Source organism: Blennius ocellaris (genome assembly GCF_963422515.1).
Source record: "Blennius ocellaris genome assembly, chromosome: 4".
Lineage (NCBI taxonomy): Eukaryota > Metazoa > Chordata > Actinopteri > Blenniiformes > Blenniidae > Blennius > Blennius ocellaris.
Window position 1 is genome coordinate 7,210,872 of NC_137653.1, and position 17,734 is coordinate 7,228,605.

The 17,734-nt window shown below is 38.8% G+C and overlaps 1 protein-coding gene across 2 annotated transcripts; it reads left to right on the plus strand.

The window, feature by feature from the left end:
- The first annotated feature begins 963 nt into the window (after window positions 1–963).
- On the plus strand, window positions 964–17,179 carry LOC308129216 (immunoglobulin-like and fibronectin type III domain-containing protein 1). 2 transcript variants are annotated; one of them, XM_080495056.1, is made up of 24 exons: window positions 964–1,087; window positions 3,829–3,935; window positions 7,415–7,537; window positions 7,638–7,777; window positions 8,259–8,358; window positions 8,459–8,482; window positions 8,701–8,746; window positions 8,834–9,029; window positions 9,175–9,288; window positions 9,366–9,528; window positions 9,597–9,869; window positions 10,023–10,322; window positions 10,981–11,105; window positions 11,191–11,332; window positions 11,437–11,730; window positions 11,829–12,128; window positions 12,586–12,762; window positions 12,846–12,974; window positions 13,104–13,412; window positions 13,990–14,075; window positions 14,187–14,379; window positions 14,831–15,127; window positions 15,501–15,827; window positions 15,900–17,179. In XM_080495056.1, the coding sequence occupies exons 2-24, from the start codon at window positions 3,899–3,901 to the stop codon at window positions 15,905–15,907; spliced, it is 3,903 nt and encodes a 1,300-aa protein (XP_080351182.1). In that variant the 5' UTR covers window positions 964–1,087; window positions 3,829–3,898; the 3' UTR covers window positions 15,908–17,179. The 2 variants fall into 2 exon arrangements, with proteins under 2 accessions (XP_080351182.1, XP_080351183.1); XM_080495057.1 differs by lacking the exon at window positions 964–1,087 and having other exon boundaries at window positions 3,802–3,935.
- The last annotated feature ends 555 nt before the right edge of the window (window positions 17,180–17,734 follow it).

The window sequence follows — 17,734 nt, forward strand, 5'->3', positions numbered from 1 at the left end:
CCAAAATTATTGTTTACTAATCAACTCAGCCAAGATAGGCATGCACGTGTTACATGTTCTTGGACCTTATGATAAATGCAGCAGTATTGCTCCATTCTGGCTGTTTGTCTGCATTCATTAAATAGGAGTGCTTACCTTAGTTTCTATGCAAGGTCAGAGTTGATATTTGTGTTTATCTCCACTCATGTCATCAGTCTTTTCTTGTAGAAAGTCAAAGTCTCTTTTACAAGGTCGAGGTGACGCTTCAAATTGTCGGGATGTGTCATGCTTATTTAACCTCTGACAATGCGAACATGAAAACCCCACTTGGTACACTGTGTCCGGCGCACCACAACTGCAACCAAGAGCAAGCCTCCTTTTTATAATGCCATGGGAGCTCTAGTGTGACCCAACAAATGCCACAGACATGCTGCGAGAATTTCTGTTAATACATAAGAGGGGTTAATTGGAGCAGACGCTTCATTCACATAAATTGGAGATTGTTTTACCAAATAAATTGTCTCAAATTAATGTTCACTGCCCAATAAAGTTCATAGTGGTGTGATCACATTACAAGAAACCTTGTCAATCTGCCACTCGAAAGCTTTTGCCTGGATGGTTTGCCTGTTGCGTGAGGGGAAATTGTAGTTCATGTGCATTGTGAATCCATAAATCACAAAGTCTCAATAAATGTTAAGCAATATCCAACTACACTGTGATTGTCGTTAATGACAGTATGCAGGAAACCATGACATGTTGATCTGAATTTAATAGAATATAAATAGTGCTCTTACGCGACAGCGCTGATATGGTTTTTCTATTCTCAACATAAATGGCAGAAAACGGTTGACTCCTTATGACAGGAACCAGATTGAATGAACAGTCATAATGTATTTCCAGTCACCCTGCGAAGTGATCGCTTTCATAGGGATACGTAAGAGGGACCTCACCTGTTTACAGCTGCTGTAAGATGGGTTTTTACCAACTATCCATGTAAGGATTCTGATGCTCGCCAAACTTTTATCACCGAACAAAAAGGCGTGTCACTTTTGAAATATCGGCTAGAGCGGAGAGCGCAGGCGGCGAACACAGAGGACAAAAACTGAATGTAAGTACTAAAAAAAATAAATACTATTGGAGGAATATTCAAATTACATTTCATTGTCTTGTGCAACTGAAACTTTCATGTGGGATTGTTTTGACAACCAGAGTAAGCTGAGGCGACTGCTAAAATACCCAAATACCAGAGGAGACAGGGGAGAGGCACATTGAGAGGAAAGTCTTGAAAACAGAGCAGATCTTGACATTAATTACGGGTCATGTTGGCGCAATAGTCACTTCATAAACTACTTTAAAATAAATGTTTTTTTATAGATGAGTGAGTAGATTTTTAAGTATAAGACAATAGTATAGGTGCATTGAATTTATATGCTGCTGCAGTGGAAATCAAGCAACTGACAAAAAGAGAGGATGACTCGATTTAATCCTAACCATAAGAAGAAAGACAATTAAGACAGTGGGCATAAAATACTACATATTCAGACACAAGTGAAGGTGTGATGTCCATGAAATGGAATTTTTTTGGTGGAATGGTAATACATTTCTAAATATATAAAAATATTCTAAAAAATCATGAATGGATCTTCTGAGATAGGATTTTACAGACATAAAGAATGTGACATTCCCAAATACTGATTTCCCATGACTAACAAAGGACTGAGCAGGGCCCGATGATCACTTTTCTCTACATGATGTGCCACACATCAAAGCCCAAATCCTTTTTTTTTCTACATGAGTTATAAAAGTTGAAGGACAGATGTCCTTTTCACATCTTTACTGTTCCACTTATGGTCTTAAAAACTAAGGCCCATATGACAAAGAGCTTCATTTCTTTCCGTTCAGTTCAAGAAATCATTTCTATACTACCTATCTTTTAGTCACTGTCATCTAGGAGTACTTGTGCATAAGAGTCAAAGTTAAAACATCCGTTCATTGCTGAAGATGAAACTCAGTATTCAGATAGCTCAAGAACACCGAATTGCTGTTTATCTTATGTGCACGTTGTTTACAGTTTTTACTTTCCAACTCAAAAACAAAGACACAAGCCATACGGATGATCAGTTCGATTTCAGAGGTCATCTTGGTTTTGTGTTCACAGTTAGAAACTGGACTTACAATGAGAGTCACCGTGCAAAACACAATTTTTAAGACTTAGTAGCTTAAACAGAGATTTACAGATATGTGCATCGCCTTAACAGTTAGACGTAAAGACACTCTGCCCCTTTTCTATGTTTGGACCCTGTAGTAGTTAAGTTGCTGGCACAGCCAGATGACTCCGCTGGGAGGAATGAACCACTCGGTGGGATTTCACATTCCTCATTTACTGCGTCCCAGCATGGCTCCAACTGGCTGCACGAGTCACGCAGTGGCCAAGGAATCCCTCCTTTTGACGAGCTGATGTCATATGGCATCGTAGATGATACAGGATATAAGGCAGCGTTTCTCAGCCATTTCTGGCCCATGACTTTGTGTCCTCGGCGTTGCAGGTTCTCATGACCACTGCAGTTCATGATGTTGAGTCATACGACACTGTGCTGTTGTCACTCAAGTGTGTTACATTAATATTATTCCAGTAAATAAATGATTGGTTAATTACAAATAATAGTTAAATCAACCAGGTCTTATTTTTAAGTGTTCAACCATTATTAGTTTGAGCTTCTCAAAATGAATCTGTTGATTATATAAACTTTGACCACTAACAATTGACAACAAGCAACTTGTCAAGTTACTTGATTAACTGACAAAATAACTTCTTCTTAATATTATTATTATTATATTATTATTAGTGGTGTCATAATTAGCGTTTTTAAAAATCAAATTTGAGGCCTTGTAATTTATCACAGTTGATCACAATTTCATCCCAAGTTTGATAAAACAAGCAGCCATTTCCAGTTCCAACTTATTTTGTTACAACACAAGGAATGCCATTAACATTTGTATGGACATCTTTAGTACTGAGGCAGCACTGACAAAAAAATGTGTCGGTGGTGTGCCACTTTTTTTTATATTGCAAAAATTCCAAAAGAGCTATGCTCTAATTCATGCTTCTATCCCAAACTTTATCCAAGTGAAACCTTCCATTCATGGGGCCATGCAAGGCACTTTCATATACGTATCACATGCATGTCCTGCTTTCCACGCCGCAATTTGTTGACTGATGCATCCGGTGCATCAGTAGCCTACGCCAGGAGGCAAAAGAAAGATGGTCTAGGAACTGGGATTGAAAAATACCAACAATGTTTCAAATGAAAGTGTATAATTTTTTTCATTTTCATTTCAGAAAAGTTTCATGTTTACGCTGCAGCATTTAGAAAATGATGCCCGTTTACACGAAAATGGCAAAAATGCTGTAAACGATGTGATAACGTTGGGTCACTTGTGGGTGCTGTACATTGCAGAACAATACACTGTAAACATTCACAATGGTGAGTACACAGACGGATGCAAAAGTGGATTGCTGTTACAAACGGCTCTCAAATGTAAACTACCAAGTCCCAGGAGAATATGACAGTCTGAAGGCTGACGTTGCTATTGTCCATCTAACTGACAACTACTCAACTTCCACCTTCGGAGCTGCTTTTCAAAAAGTTCAGGGGTTCTGAGAACTGCCGTCATATGAACAGACCCACAAAACACAACGAAAGCTTTCCGGTTTAACTTGGAAAACGATATCATGTAAACAGGGCCTTACCAAAGTAAACAAATGGTGACTGTTGCCCATGACCATGCCACAACAACAACAACAACAACGAGGCCTGTAAATGTCAGCATGTTCTCCATGTTCTGCAGATCTCATAAACACACCCCTTCTATGGTCACCCTCTCGATCTGATTGGACACTCAATGATCGAACGCTGAAATGAAGCCAAACAGAAACGTGGACCCGAAAGCCCCAGGTAAGTGAGGAAATACGAGAAGTAATTTTTCCAAGTATTGCCTCTGTGATTTAAGTGGGATCAGTTGATACTGGTATTACATTTTGTTATTGTTAAATGTTTTTTTTTGCTCAAACTAATATTGGTTATTTGGTTATTAAACAATTGTGCTTGATAATGCATAATGACAAGTTGGGTTTTTTTTTGCCATTGTATGCAGCATATTATGTACAGCTCCCCCACGCTTGAAGTCATATTTTAAAGAAATCCCTTTTTGTAGGAGCTGCAGTGTTTCTACACAATACTTTCTCCAGCAAGTCTCTTTGGGCTTTACACACCTGAATTCAGGAAGTTTATCTCATTCTTCCTGGCAGATCCCGTCAAGTTTCTGCAGACTGAATGTATCGTACTTGTGAACTGCCCTCTTCTCACGGATGGTCTGTGGGGTTCATATTGGGGCTTTGGCTGGTCCGTGTGAGGACAGACAGGAATATGCCCTGAAGCCACTCCAGCATTGTCTTGGCTAAGTGTTTTGGTTCACTGCTATGCTGACAGGTGAAGCAGAGCAGGTTTTCTTCAGGGACCGCTCCGTATTTAGCTGCATTCAACCTCCTTTCAACTCTGACCAGTCTGTCTGTCTTTGTCACCAACAGGCAATCAAATGCTTCAGGTTGATGAGCTAAATGAAGAAAAGGGCCAGCAGTTCAACAATTGTTCCTAAATGAAAGTTCTACCTCGGAATAGGAACAAGAGTTTTTTAAATTCATTTTAATCCTGCAGGTTCTGAGGGCATTCTGACAAATACCAAGCGTATAGTAGTTTAGTTTTTACTTAGACTGGTTTCTAATATGGTAGATTAATGAGTGCTGATGAGATCTGCTGAGAAAGAAAAAAAAAAAAAATTAAATGCTGGATTATGAGTATCACCTTCCTGATCGTCTCCATGACCCTGCTTGCCTGGTTACAAAGTTTGGTTGAATGGCCAACTTTAATGGTTCATAATGCTTCCAAACTTTTATTTTCTGTCACAATTAGTTGGACCCTATTGTGCTTAGACAACTTAAAACTTGAGAAAAATACCCAAAAAAAATACAAAAAACATGTTCAATTAAATATACAATACAATGATTTTCATGCTTTGATGCTGCCTTAATAGTTTTGCATGTTTGGACCCATTATGAACAGAATTCTGGCACTTTTCCTAAAGTCAGGCCATTTTTTTTACCCCCCATTTGCTTCAGACATATGCCAACACATTTTCAGACACATCTAAAGGATTGATAAAGCTAACAGGAACACCATTCCTCTGAACTAACTCTGAATGCATTCAGACTCCCACAGTGGGGAGTCTGCATATGAATGTTAGAAGGCTTTTGATTTATTCAGTGTTTAAATCAATGAGAGGACCATGTAATTTGAGATTACCTTTGTAGAAACAATGTGCACAAGGAACCCAAGAATTTCTGAAGGGACTCGAACTAAAATAAAGAGTCCAAGATGTTACAATTCTTACTTGGCCAAGTAGCAGTTTTGTATATTGTTAATCAAGTTGAAAATGCCTTGGCAGTTTTTCACTTTTATAAAGAAGCAGAATCCGAGTGTGAAAGTAAGCAGGCAATAATTTGATAAATGTTTTTATTTTATTTTATGTAAAAACAAAAAAAAAGGGGGGGGGGGGGGGGGGAGTATGTCCTTATTACTGTGATAGAGAAAACGATTCCAAAGATGTACAGTATATAACCACGAAGAAGTGCACCATTTATTTTCCACTGCTGGGAAACACACTGAGAACCAACTGCAGAGTGTTTGAAAGCCATTCACACTCATCCTACAGACATAGGGAGAGGCTTGGAGTGCTTTGTGACAAGCATATCTGCCTTGCGCAGCCAACAAAATTCTTACCGAAGGTGTTTCTGCAGTCCAAACCCTACAGTTCTTCCAAGGGCAATTAGTATGCAGAGGGGAAACAACTGACTTCCATCCCACCAGTCTTGGATTATGTGTGAATCAATGCGCAAGGAACAAGGTTACGAGACTCCTGCCTGCATTTTGATGATATAAGAACATAAAGAAAGCCCTCGAGAGATGACACAACCCATGAATATTCAACAAGTTCCCCCAAACTGGAGTAAAGCTGATGAGGGACAATGACGCTTTTTAGTAATCTTAAATGACACAGACGAAGTGTGAAATGAATTTATCAATTAATTATAAGATACCCATTAAATTGTATATACGTACGAATGAACAGCTGATTCGGTCACTCAAATGATTTTGTATAACTGCATGGAAAGTGGTATAAGTTGCCCTGTTGTGTCAAAATTAAGCGATGGCACATTGTAATAAACTACACACCCTCAATTGACAGTTTTCAATATGTTTGCGCAATAAATCTGTAAAGATGAGGAAAAATCACCTAAACAAATCTCAATGTATTTCATTCTAAAACTTTAACAGAATTAGTCCGTATTTGACAAGAGCCTGCATATAACAGCAAATAGCAAGAGGCGTATCCAGCTCCGACAATATTTGTGGATTGTGTTTCAGGACCTACTTAATTAAATGTGGCAAAAGAATAAGGAACCCAGACCAAATTCTAAGTGTAGCATGCTGCAATTATTATGGAGCACATTTGATTCTCCACGCACACTTGTATGATAATTAGTTGTTTGACCAATTCACAATAGGCAGGAGTCAAGACAAACAAAACGTACAGGCCCTGGGTGACTGAAGCAGCTCTGAGTCATTATGAGGTATGATGCTCAGACACACACAAAAAAGAGGGTAACAGATGGTGGGTTGGAGTTTGTGATTTCAACAGCTGTTGGGTGAACTTGGTGCTGTGTTCTGACTCATGCTGCATCTGAACTGCTGGAGACCGGAGGTGAAAAATGTGTCACATCTCTCCATTGTTGCTTTCACTGGCATACACTGTTAACTGCCTCGCAAATGTACTGGAAAAACTAAGAGTTCTGAGGGGTTTTTTTGTTTTGTTTTTTCCCCAACCTCAGTTTAAGAGCCCTTCCAGGCCACAATAACTATTTGTGTTTGGTTTTTTTTTAACATCTGTATCTATAGCTATTCTATTAATTCAGATTAATCTTTGATGGAAAGCCTTGTCTATTTTATGAAAGGTTACAATTAATTTAAAATAATCATGAAAATACCTCTTTTGAAATAAACAAATTGCACAAATCTCTTTCAGCGTGATCAGTGAATGAATAAACTTGCATTAACTGGTATATAACTTGATCAGTTGTATTGAAGAAATTGAAGGTCTTTAGCAGCTGTAATGATTAACAAAAAGAAGGGAAATGGTGCCCTCTTCTGGAAATCGAGAGTTAAAACGCAACATCATGGAAGTCAGTAGTGTTGGCATTGTTTTTAAAGCTGTACAGTGTGATGACACACAAAACCATATTTGAAAGTTTCCCATCGACGTTTGCATCGACAGCCTGACCCTTCTCATCTCATCATATGTGTCTGTGTGGTCTTTACAGTGGCTATAAAGAAAAGTTCAAGGGTTCCCGGAGTTATGGTGACTCAGACTGTTGAACAAGTGCCTTTGGGAAAAACAACGCCTGATTTCACTCGTAAACCTCTGGCGGTGACTGTTCAAGAGGGTACAGATACGCACACATGCAATAAATCAAGAAACAGCAAATCACTGACGAACACAGTTTCAGGGTCGTGTGGTTCTTGACGTGTTCTCTTTTCTTTCAGGGAAAAAGGCTCTTTTGAAAGCAATGGTTAGTGGAGATCCAGCACCCACAGTCACATGGGGGCGTACTAAAGGTGATGTTGATGACCCGAAGAAGTATGCGAGCAGATACAATGAGCGAACTCAGGAGCACATCCTTGAGGTGAGGAAAAAAAATTACAAAAGAAAAGACTCAAAAGACAGGATTTCTAACAACAAGTTAATCATTTCTAACCACCAACTCTGCTTGGCTCCTAACAATCTGTATTGAACAGAATCTGAGAGGACTAAATCAATAAACAGCCAGGTTATTTGTCAAGTATTAAGTCCACACATACCGTTTGTTTGCTTTTCTGTTTCATAGTGTGACTATGAAAATCTTTACTATGAAATAAATGGTTGTAAAAACACAGAAATTAAGACATTGCTTTAGAATGAAAGACAACATTAATGATCTAACATGCGTATAAATATAAGTAAAATGATGTTGGTGATGACAAAATGATAACGTTTCTGGTTAATCCTGAGTTGGTTCATAAATCACTGTTCATTACAATGTACTAATAGCATTACATTATATATGGGGGCCAGAATCAAATGCTTTGCACTGCAAATGTAATCTTATGGCATTTTTGCGTTATTAGGTCCTCAATACAAAACTTGAAGAAGCCGACACCTACAAGTGCACAGTCACCAATGAGTATGGACATGCTGTTTGCACAGTCTTACTCAAGGTTCTTCAAGGTTTGCTGAATTGCCTAAACAGCAGTTAGTTTTATTTGCATTAATATATTAAGACTGTGTGCATTATGTATTCATCATTTCTATGTTTCACATCTTTCAGCTGGTTTGAAGAAAAATCAGAGAGGTAAGAAATTTAGTGAGGCAACAAACTTATTTGGCTCTTTCTTGGATTTGATAGACTTTTTTTTCCATTAAGTTGTTTTCTTGAAGATCAGCAGTAACAAAAAAAATGAAGACGTCTGCATAGTTTTTAAAACAAGTGGTAAATTATGATTCTCAGACCAAATAATGCATGCAGTCATAAACATATTTCATTTGGTTTTCTTTTTTTCCCCCTCCCAGATAATGGACAAGCACCGCAGGACTTCAGGGCAATGCTAAAGAAAACGTAAGTCGAAGGTACAGCAAGGGGTTATCCAAAATACACTTCTTTATTTCCCCCATCCCCCCCAACATTGTGTTCTTACCTTTTTAGTGTAGTTGTCACCAGAAAAAAACAACTCCCACCAAGGAAAGAGGGAGAAATTGATCCCAAACTCTGGGAACTACTTCTCACTGCACCAAAGAAAGATTATGAAAGAATCTGTTTGGACTTTGGTGTTACTGACTTTCGCTGGATGCTGAAGCGATTGAATCAGATGAAAAAAGAAAGAGAGGAGGAACAGGCCAAGGTACAGAGGAATCGTGAATACTGAACATTAATTTTTTCAAGCAAAATGTCAGTGGTGTTTGACCAGACGCATATAATGATGTGCATTTTCAGCTGCATGATAGTTGCAGACAGATGCGCCCAACTTTATATTTTTTTCTTTTTAGGTTGTCGAGAAGGTGGACAATGTGAAGCAAATTGAAGTGAAACCAAATGGAAGAGCCGAATTTAGTGTTGACATGAAACTAACGGATCCAAACAGTGCGGTTAACTTGTATAAGGTATGTTTGAATGTGTTTGAAGAGACCATCACTTAAATTACAACTAATGATGATGATTTTTTTTTTTTCCTCACAAGGATGGAACATTTCTGCCTTATGGTGATGATGAAAATTCAAAACACAGCCTCAAGAAAACAGGAACAAAGTATGTTTTCAGGATCACAGATCCTCAGCCAGAAGATGCGGGATTTTACCAGCTTGACGTTGAAGACGCAAACATTCTTTCTACGGACTTTCAAGGTAAAAGAGAAGTTCAGCACAAACAACGCAAATCAAAGCAGAATGGCAAGGATTTTCTTCTCTTTCAGTGCCTGATGTGGAGTTCACGGCCAAGATCAAGAATGCAAAGGTTGTGGAAAGTGAAGATGCCGTTTTCCAGTGTGTTTTGTCAACGCCTCTCCAAAGAATCTCATGGTCAAAAGATGACTCAGCGCTTCAACATGGAGGCAAATATGAGATCGCCGTCTCAGAGGACAAACTGACTCACACATTAACGATAAAAAGTTGTGAAATGACAGATAAGGGAACTTATCATGCAATTGCTGGCATTGCTTCAAGCAGTGCCTCACTTGTAGTGGAAGGTGAGATATATTTTCTCTTTTCTACTGATATATGTTTTGAATTCTACATTCATAAATCAAACACGACCAGTCTTGATATAACAAACGTCTTATGTAATGGTATATCCTTTAATTTATTTTCCTTCTTACTATTGTTTATTCACTATGATTCAGCTGATCCAAATCGTCGCAAAGGAACCGGTGACGATAATAATTTGTCTAAATTACAAAAAGAGAAGGAAGATTTGGAAGCAGCCAAACGACTGCAGGCGGAAAGGGACGCTGCCGATGCAGCAGCTAAATCTGCACTGGGGGACGGAGGAGATGGAAGCGGTGATAGATCTGACGGAGGCAAGGGTGATGGAGATGGCAAGGATGTGAACCTTCAGGGAGACGGAGAAGATAACGAGAGGAACAACGGCGATGATAAGAAAAGGAGGCGAAATGGCCCTCTGGTTCCCGATACGGTTATAGGTAAAAAAAATCCCTGTAGCATTGTGTGGGGACTGAATGATTATTTAGCTATATGGCCATGTGTATTACAGCAAGTGTGTCAGAGCTGATTCCTGAAAAGTGTGGCTACAAACGAGGTTGGTTACAACAGTAAAAAGAAAGCTCGATGTGCTTATAAAGAAAATACTAATCATGCTAATAAACAATGTGCACGTCAGTGCAGTTCAAGAATAATACATCTTTTCTTGAAAGTGTAGCAAAAATGTGACAAAAAGTCTGACTTTATGCCATTTGGCACTTGAATACAAATATTTCAAACAATTCAAGATTATTCTGAAGTCAGGACCCCGAGAAGAAAACTGTTTAATATACACAGTAAATGGATGAGTTCTATGTATTGTCGTAAACCTAAATCATTGGTAGTATCATGGTAAATATATTCCGAGTCTGGAAGCTAACCATTAGAAAAAAGACGAATAATGAACACAAGACCACTTGCTGTCAATGCATCCTTTTATATTAAATTTGATAAGAAAAACATCTTCATTTAATGTTCCTTGTATTCATGTTTCCTTTCTTTGCTCTTGATTCTATCAAGTTAAAATATGTGATTTTTGAATAAATTTGGTATTTTTACATGGCAAGGCAATTTGTACCATTTCAACATTTTCTTACGCAGTTCGAGGAGTCCAGTTTGTCAGTGGGCTGTCAGATACACTTGCTAATGTTGGTGAACGAGCAGAACTGTCCTGCAAACTAAGCAGTGACGCATCAGTTGGACGCTGGTATAAAGACGGCAAACTGGTGAGTCAGTCATTACTGTGTGTAAAACAACTACAAAATTACATACTCCAGCACGATTGAGATTTCGGTGCATGTTTTTGACAAGCTCGCAGATGGAGATGGTGTAACAATCATAAAAGATGGAGCTTGTCACAGGTTGATAATTGATCCCTGTAAAAAAGAAGATGGGGCTGTTTACCGTTTCGAAGCTGAAGGGCGTAAATCAGAAGCAACACTGCAAATTCAAGGTCAGAATACCATGTACGACTTTCTCGAATCCAAAGGTGAATATACAGTTTGGGTATTTTTTAAGTGTTTTTGAAGCAACTTCTTTTTCCCTTTGATGTGACAGACCCGCCAGAATTTGACGCCAAGGCTCTTGGGGATTTCACAAAGCCAGTCATTGTTAAGGCGGGTGAAAATGCAGATTGGAAGCTGCCTTTCTCTGGTGGGTCACCAATGACCATCCAGTGGTACAAGGACGACGACGAGCTTCTCCCCGGCCTCAATGTAAAGATCGAAATGTCAGACACTGGAAGCAAACTACACCTCAAAAAGTGCCAGAGAAAAGATTGTGGAGAGGTGAAAATCAAAATCAAAAATGAATTTGGGACCATGGAAGCAATTTCAAAACTCATTGTACTGGGTGAGTTATTGAGTTAACTGAGACTTTGCCTGTTATATGTTACACATATACATTATTTTATTACCTAATTTAAATTATTTATTTTTTTTACTTTTAAGACAAACCAACACCCCCACAGGGCCCGGCGGAGGTTGTGGAAAGTGCTGTGACGTCTGTCGAATTCAAGTGGAAACCGCCAAAAGACAGTGGCGGCTGCCCGGTCACAAACTACATCATAGAACGGCAACAAGTGGGGAGAAATAAATGGACAAACCTCGGTGAGATCGCCGGCAGCAACCCAAGTTACAGAGATTCAGATGTGGACCCTGGAAGGAGATACTGCTACCGGATCAGAGCCAAGAATGCAGAAGGCGTTAGTGATTACCTGCAGACAGAAGACATTGCAGCAGGAGTATTACGTAAGTCTTGTTGTTTTGAACTGATGATTATTATAACTTAATTATTTGAGAGAGTTAGAGTCTTTTTTTTTTTTTTTTTTTTAGAAGTTTACAGCCGGAATTATAAGCATACAAGCAGTGACCCTTCAGCTTCAAAACAGCAATATTGTATAGCATTATTTTCTCCCCACCTGTCAAAAACCCAAGTACACTATTATATGTCTGAATAAGTAACAAAAACAAGCCGAATTAGGAAAAAGTTTTAAATAGCGTACTGAAAAGTTACGTTTTATATTGTTCTGCATTAAAGTTTGCTGTAATGCAAATACAATAAAAATATACGCATTTCTGACTACTACAGTCTTGTATATTCTATTTGCCAAATGTTGTACTGCTTTCTAGATAGTTCTTGTATATCATCACATACTGCAGTTGTACATGCATCGTTTCAGTTTTCAATATTCTATTTCTCACACAGGTTATCCTGGAGCCCCAGCAGCCCCTAAAGTGGTCAGTGCCTTCAAAGACTGCATCAACCTGTCATGGTCTCCTCCAGCTGACACTGGAGGAACCAAAATAATAGGATACAATCTGGAGAAGAACAAGAAAGGCACTAATTACTGGGGTCTTGTTAACCAAAACGGGCCTATTACAGGTGTCTAACAAACTACAAAAACATGAATGAAAGGCTGCTGTGCCTCTGTTAACATTCATACTGACTTCTTGCCCTCTCAACAGATACAAAGTATGCAGTGAAAGACGTTTTCGAGGGAGCAGCATATGAATTTCGAGTATCTGCCATAAACCTGTCAGGCCCAGGAGATCCCAGTATTCCCTGCGACACAGTTATCGCAAGAGATCCAATGAGTGAGGCAGACATACAGTGCTTTTACATTTCTCCAACACTCGCGAGAAAGTTATTTTTCAAAGTAAACCATGTCTTTTTAAAGAAATAAATCTGAAGTCATATTCTTTTTTTTTTCTTGGTCATTTCAGAGCCCCCTGGCAAAGTTAGAGACTTGAAATTAGCATCCTCTAATTACACTACATTTTCACTGGCTTGGACAAAACCAAAGGAAGTGAAAGGAGTAGAGGATGAAGCCCAGGGGTACTATGTGGAGATCAGACCAATAGAAAACCTTGAATGGACCCGATGTAATGCCATCCCAATTACTCTGACATCCTACAACGTGCTCGGCCTGAAGGCAATGGCAACATACTGGGTGAGAGTAATTGCCACCAATTATGGAGGTGATGGAGAGCCTCAGGGATTCGACAATTACCTCATTGCCATGCCTCCTCCTGGTAAGAAGTTTTGTTTGTTAAAGCTTAATGACACTCAATTAAAAAGGGGAGAAAAGGGTAGTGATTTTGTTTCAATGGTTTTGCATTTAAACAGCCCCAAAGCTGTAAAGCTGCACCAGTTGCAGATCAGTTGTTCGACCATTTTACTCACACTACCGATAGATATTGAAGTTATGGGGGGTTGTTGTGAAGACTTAAGACACAAAAGGTGCTACAACAGCTCAAATGCACCATTCAACCGAGCATAGCAATTTAAACGGAGAGTATGACAACGGAAAATTGCTCCACGAGGCAAACTGATTCTTTATTGTTGGTAAAAATGAGTTTCATGCACGTCACTGAGACAGGTTGTCTGCGTGTGGATTTATCTTTTTGGTCATGTTACAACTGGGTTTACTTGCAGCGCCACTGAAGAGAATTGAGTTTAAGTCACAGTGGTGACAGAAGAGTGTGCCAAGACTGCAAAATAGTTACAACAGTTTAGAGACATGACTATAAAACAAGAGATTTCCTAAATTGGTTTAACTCAATGCGCATGTGAAAATCTAACTATTTTATCTAAATATTACACCCACAGTCAGGCCAAAATTTAAAGACCGAAACATGAAGACATTTATGGTGGTGAAAGCTGGAAACACGGTTCGTCTCAACATTAACTTTGAGGTAAAGTGGATTCCATTGACTCCTACGGGATTTTTTTTTTTTTTTTTTGCACTTCTAAGCAACTTTGGTGTTTTTGAGAACATAAATAAACATGTTTCTCCTCATCTACAGGCCTCTCCCATACCGGACATTTATTGGTTGAAGGATAATACTCCATTGGCCAAACATGTAACCATCACCAACTCTGATAAAGGTTCTCAGCTGTTGATCCCCACATCTGAGCGCTCGGACAGTGGCGTGTACACCATTACTGTGAAGAACATCATTGGCCAGGAGAGCTTCAACATAGAAATCAGAGTTACAGGTGAATGGTATTGAACATGTGCAAAGAACTGTAAAGCAAATATATTGTCTATTGAAATATCTTCAAATACTGGTAGAAAACCTCAACATTTTGGATAGCAATAAGAAAGTCAAAATACTGCTGCCAAGTGTCCAAGTAGTCCCTTTTCTTTGTAACTAATGAGCTTTTGGTTTTTAAATGGCACATAAATGGCCTTCAAGTTTAAAAAGTTTAAATATAAATCCCCAATTTTGATATCAGAATACATACGGGCTAAAATGGTACCCATTTTATTGAAAAACCTTTGCAAATTCATGGTTGCTTTATTTTATTTTTTTAAACTCTGCCTTTTGCATTAGAATGGAGGAAAAAAACATCCTCAAAGTCTAACACATACCAAGAATAAATGTGCTTATTAATGAAACCACCCTTTTGAAGCCGAGGTAATTGAAATGTTTAAATCTGCCTCCAGATGATCCCAAGCCTCCAGGTCCAGTGGAGCTGGATCAGAAAATCCCAGGGACAGTGACTTTGAGCTGGACACCGTCTCCAGATGAGAGGAGGGATGACAGGCTGCACTACATGGTATCCAAAAGAGACTCCTTCAAACGCACCTGGAGAACGGTGGCAGACAACCTCTTTAACAATACCTTCACAGTTGTCAATGTTTTGCCTGGATGGGAGTATAACTTCAGGGTGTTTGCTAAAAATGATATGGGCCTCTCGCCACCTTCTCAGGCCCCAGTGTTTGGAACTAAAAAGGAAAAAGGTTTGTGACTAGTTACTCAAGGAAAGATGACAAAATATACTTTCAGGTACCCTGTCGGAAAATAATATTCATGACTTTTTGTTTCAGCAACTTTCCACAAGTTGACGAATAGTTAGAATACTTGATCCATTCAAATCAAGCACTTCTTAACTTTCTTCAGGGAATGTAGCATTTCATTCAAAAACAACAATATTATTTGATTGTGTTCATTCATAATTCATCGGCTCACTGCTGTGCTGATGTAGATCCACTAAGGAAATGAAATATCACGTCTCCTTAAGGCTTCCCATGTCTGAGCAGGGACTTCTTGAAGATACACATGCTGGCCAAATTATACTTTCCTATGAAACACCAACATTTTTCTCCGTTTCAGAAATGTTCAAGGTCGACATCCCGGAGGCCAAGTCCCTCAACTTTGAATCAGCTCCATCGTTTATCGTTCCCCTGAAAAAGCGCACGTCTCCCGAGGGCTACGAGTGCCACATGAGCTGTGCGGTGAAGGGGGACCCGGCTCCCCGTGTGACGTGGTACCGCAACAACGTGAGCCTCAACACAAACACCAACTACCACATCACAAACGTCTGTGGCGTGTGCTCGCTGCTGGTACTGAGGGCGGGGGTCAAAGACGATGGCGAATACAAAGTGGTCATAGAGAACAAACTAGGAACCGCAGAGTCCTCAATGACACTGAATATCAAAGGTATGAACCAGATTATTGCGGTTTTGTGCACAATCCTGAGAATAATGCAGTGCGTTTGTTTTTGTTGTGCAGAGAAATGAAGAGCGGAACAGAAGCCGAAACATGGAGATTCAACATGTTCAATCAATCACAATATTTAGAAGCAAATTATGTGCATTTTGATTTACTCCACTTAATACTCTTTGTGTATTTTGTTTTCAATGCCCACTTACACTCAAATCAGCAAGGATGGTAACAGGAAGCTGGACAACTCCACTCATTATTTTGTTGACAAATGTGGAGTGTTCTGTTAAGCTGAAAACCTTGAATGAAAAGATACAAAACATTAGTAAAACCAATCATTCTGCTTTTAACGCCTTAAAAAAAATTGTTTAAACAAATCAATTTCACTATAGTTTAAGCAGTTTAACCAAGAATTTTCCAACTCATTTTTCACGGACTGAAATAAACATTGCAATGTTTATTTCCTCCACCAACCCAGACTCTTAAATCAAAAATAAACTAATGCTCGTTTTAACCAACATAATTCAAAGATGTTAAGAATAACTTACAATCTGAACACCGTGTCTGTTTTGAATGTGTGCAATTTAAGCCTAAAACATGCAGCTCAAACTAAAACCCAAGCTTCAAAATTAAATTGCATCACCATGAATAACTCGTTTTTTTTACGCTTTTGCCATAAAACACCAGAAACAAATGTCCTACTATTGACGTCTGACACAGTTTGGCACCTCCTCTCTTCATCAGACTGCCAAAGCCACACACGTGCGAAGGATCATCCTAATGATCCAGGCTCTCTCTTGCTCTATCTGCACACAAGGTGACACAACCAACCATGACCGGCGTGCGAGCGCCCCCTTGTGTATTCTCCAGACTTTTACTGACGTGGCTGAGACGACACAGGAGAGTTAATACGTAACAAAGGAAATCCAAGTAATTAATCAAAACAATTAACACTGATGCATTGAAATACCCAACTATGTCAAAGCACCTAAGAGATGTAGCCTATGTGTTTCAATCATCAAAATACGATATATGACAAATACAAAAAAAGAAATATGAAAACCATGTTTTATCATTTCTTTGTGTTTGTTTTCATTTAAGTTTAATATTTAAGTTGACATCATCGGACAGGAGGTGATAATGAGGGAAATTTGATTTTATAGTACTCAAAAACTCTCTTATTGAAACTAAGTAAAGAAATGGCAAACAATTAACTCATGGACTTAATATAAAAACTGGGAAAAATCTATTTTGCATTTGCATGAGGACTTTACATCATTGATATTTACTAAGGTTTGAATGTGTTGCTACCCAATGTAAGAGTGAGACAAAGAAAGAAAGAAAGAAAGAAAGAAAGAAAGAAAGAAAGAAAGAAAGAAAGAAAGAAAGAAAGAAAGAAAGAAAGAAAGAAAGAAAGAAAGAAAGAAAGAAAGAAAGAAAGAAAGAAAGAAAGAAAGAAAGAAATTTCTTTGGATAGCAGAAGTTGCACGTCACGTTTTGCATGCTGTATTGGCTTTTTTTTTCTTGATAGATCACCAGGAGCATTCTGCATGACAGTGACTTGAAAACACATTGTTGCTAAGAAAGTTTCATTATTATTGGCCGCTTGCAATAAATCAATAAGACATACATTTGTGAACTGTGGTCCTTGTCCTCTAAATTACACACAAATGATTTTATCCTTTTTTTTTTTCAATTTCAACATCAGATCACTTAGCAGCAGTATGTCAAAGACCCTCAGAAATGTGTGAGGAAGTGGAGAGATGAGTTGCAGATTTGTCGCAGACCACTGTTGAAGTAGCTGGATGAGTGATTACTGCCTCAGTTACTGCCACAGGACAGAAAGAAGCTATTGACATTAAATGACTGCCTGCCGCAACTACTGTGAAGCATCATTTGTTTCA

Bases quoted from the DNA above. Each gene is read 5' to 3' on its own strand.
- LOC308129216 (XM_080495056.1), top strand. From the start codon at position 3,899: ATGAAGCCAAACAGAAACGTGGACCCGAAAGCCCCAG. The intron at 9,030-9,174 runs GTACAGAGGAAT...TTTTCTTTTTAG, and splicing joins GAGAGGAGGAACAGGCCAAG to GTTGTCGAGAAGGTGGACAA. The intron at 9,289-9,365 runs GTATGTTTGAAT...TTTCCTCACAAG, and splicing joins GTGCGGTTAACTTGTATAAG to GATGGAACATTTCTGCCTTA.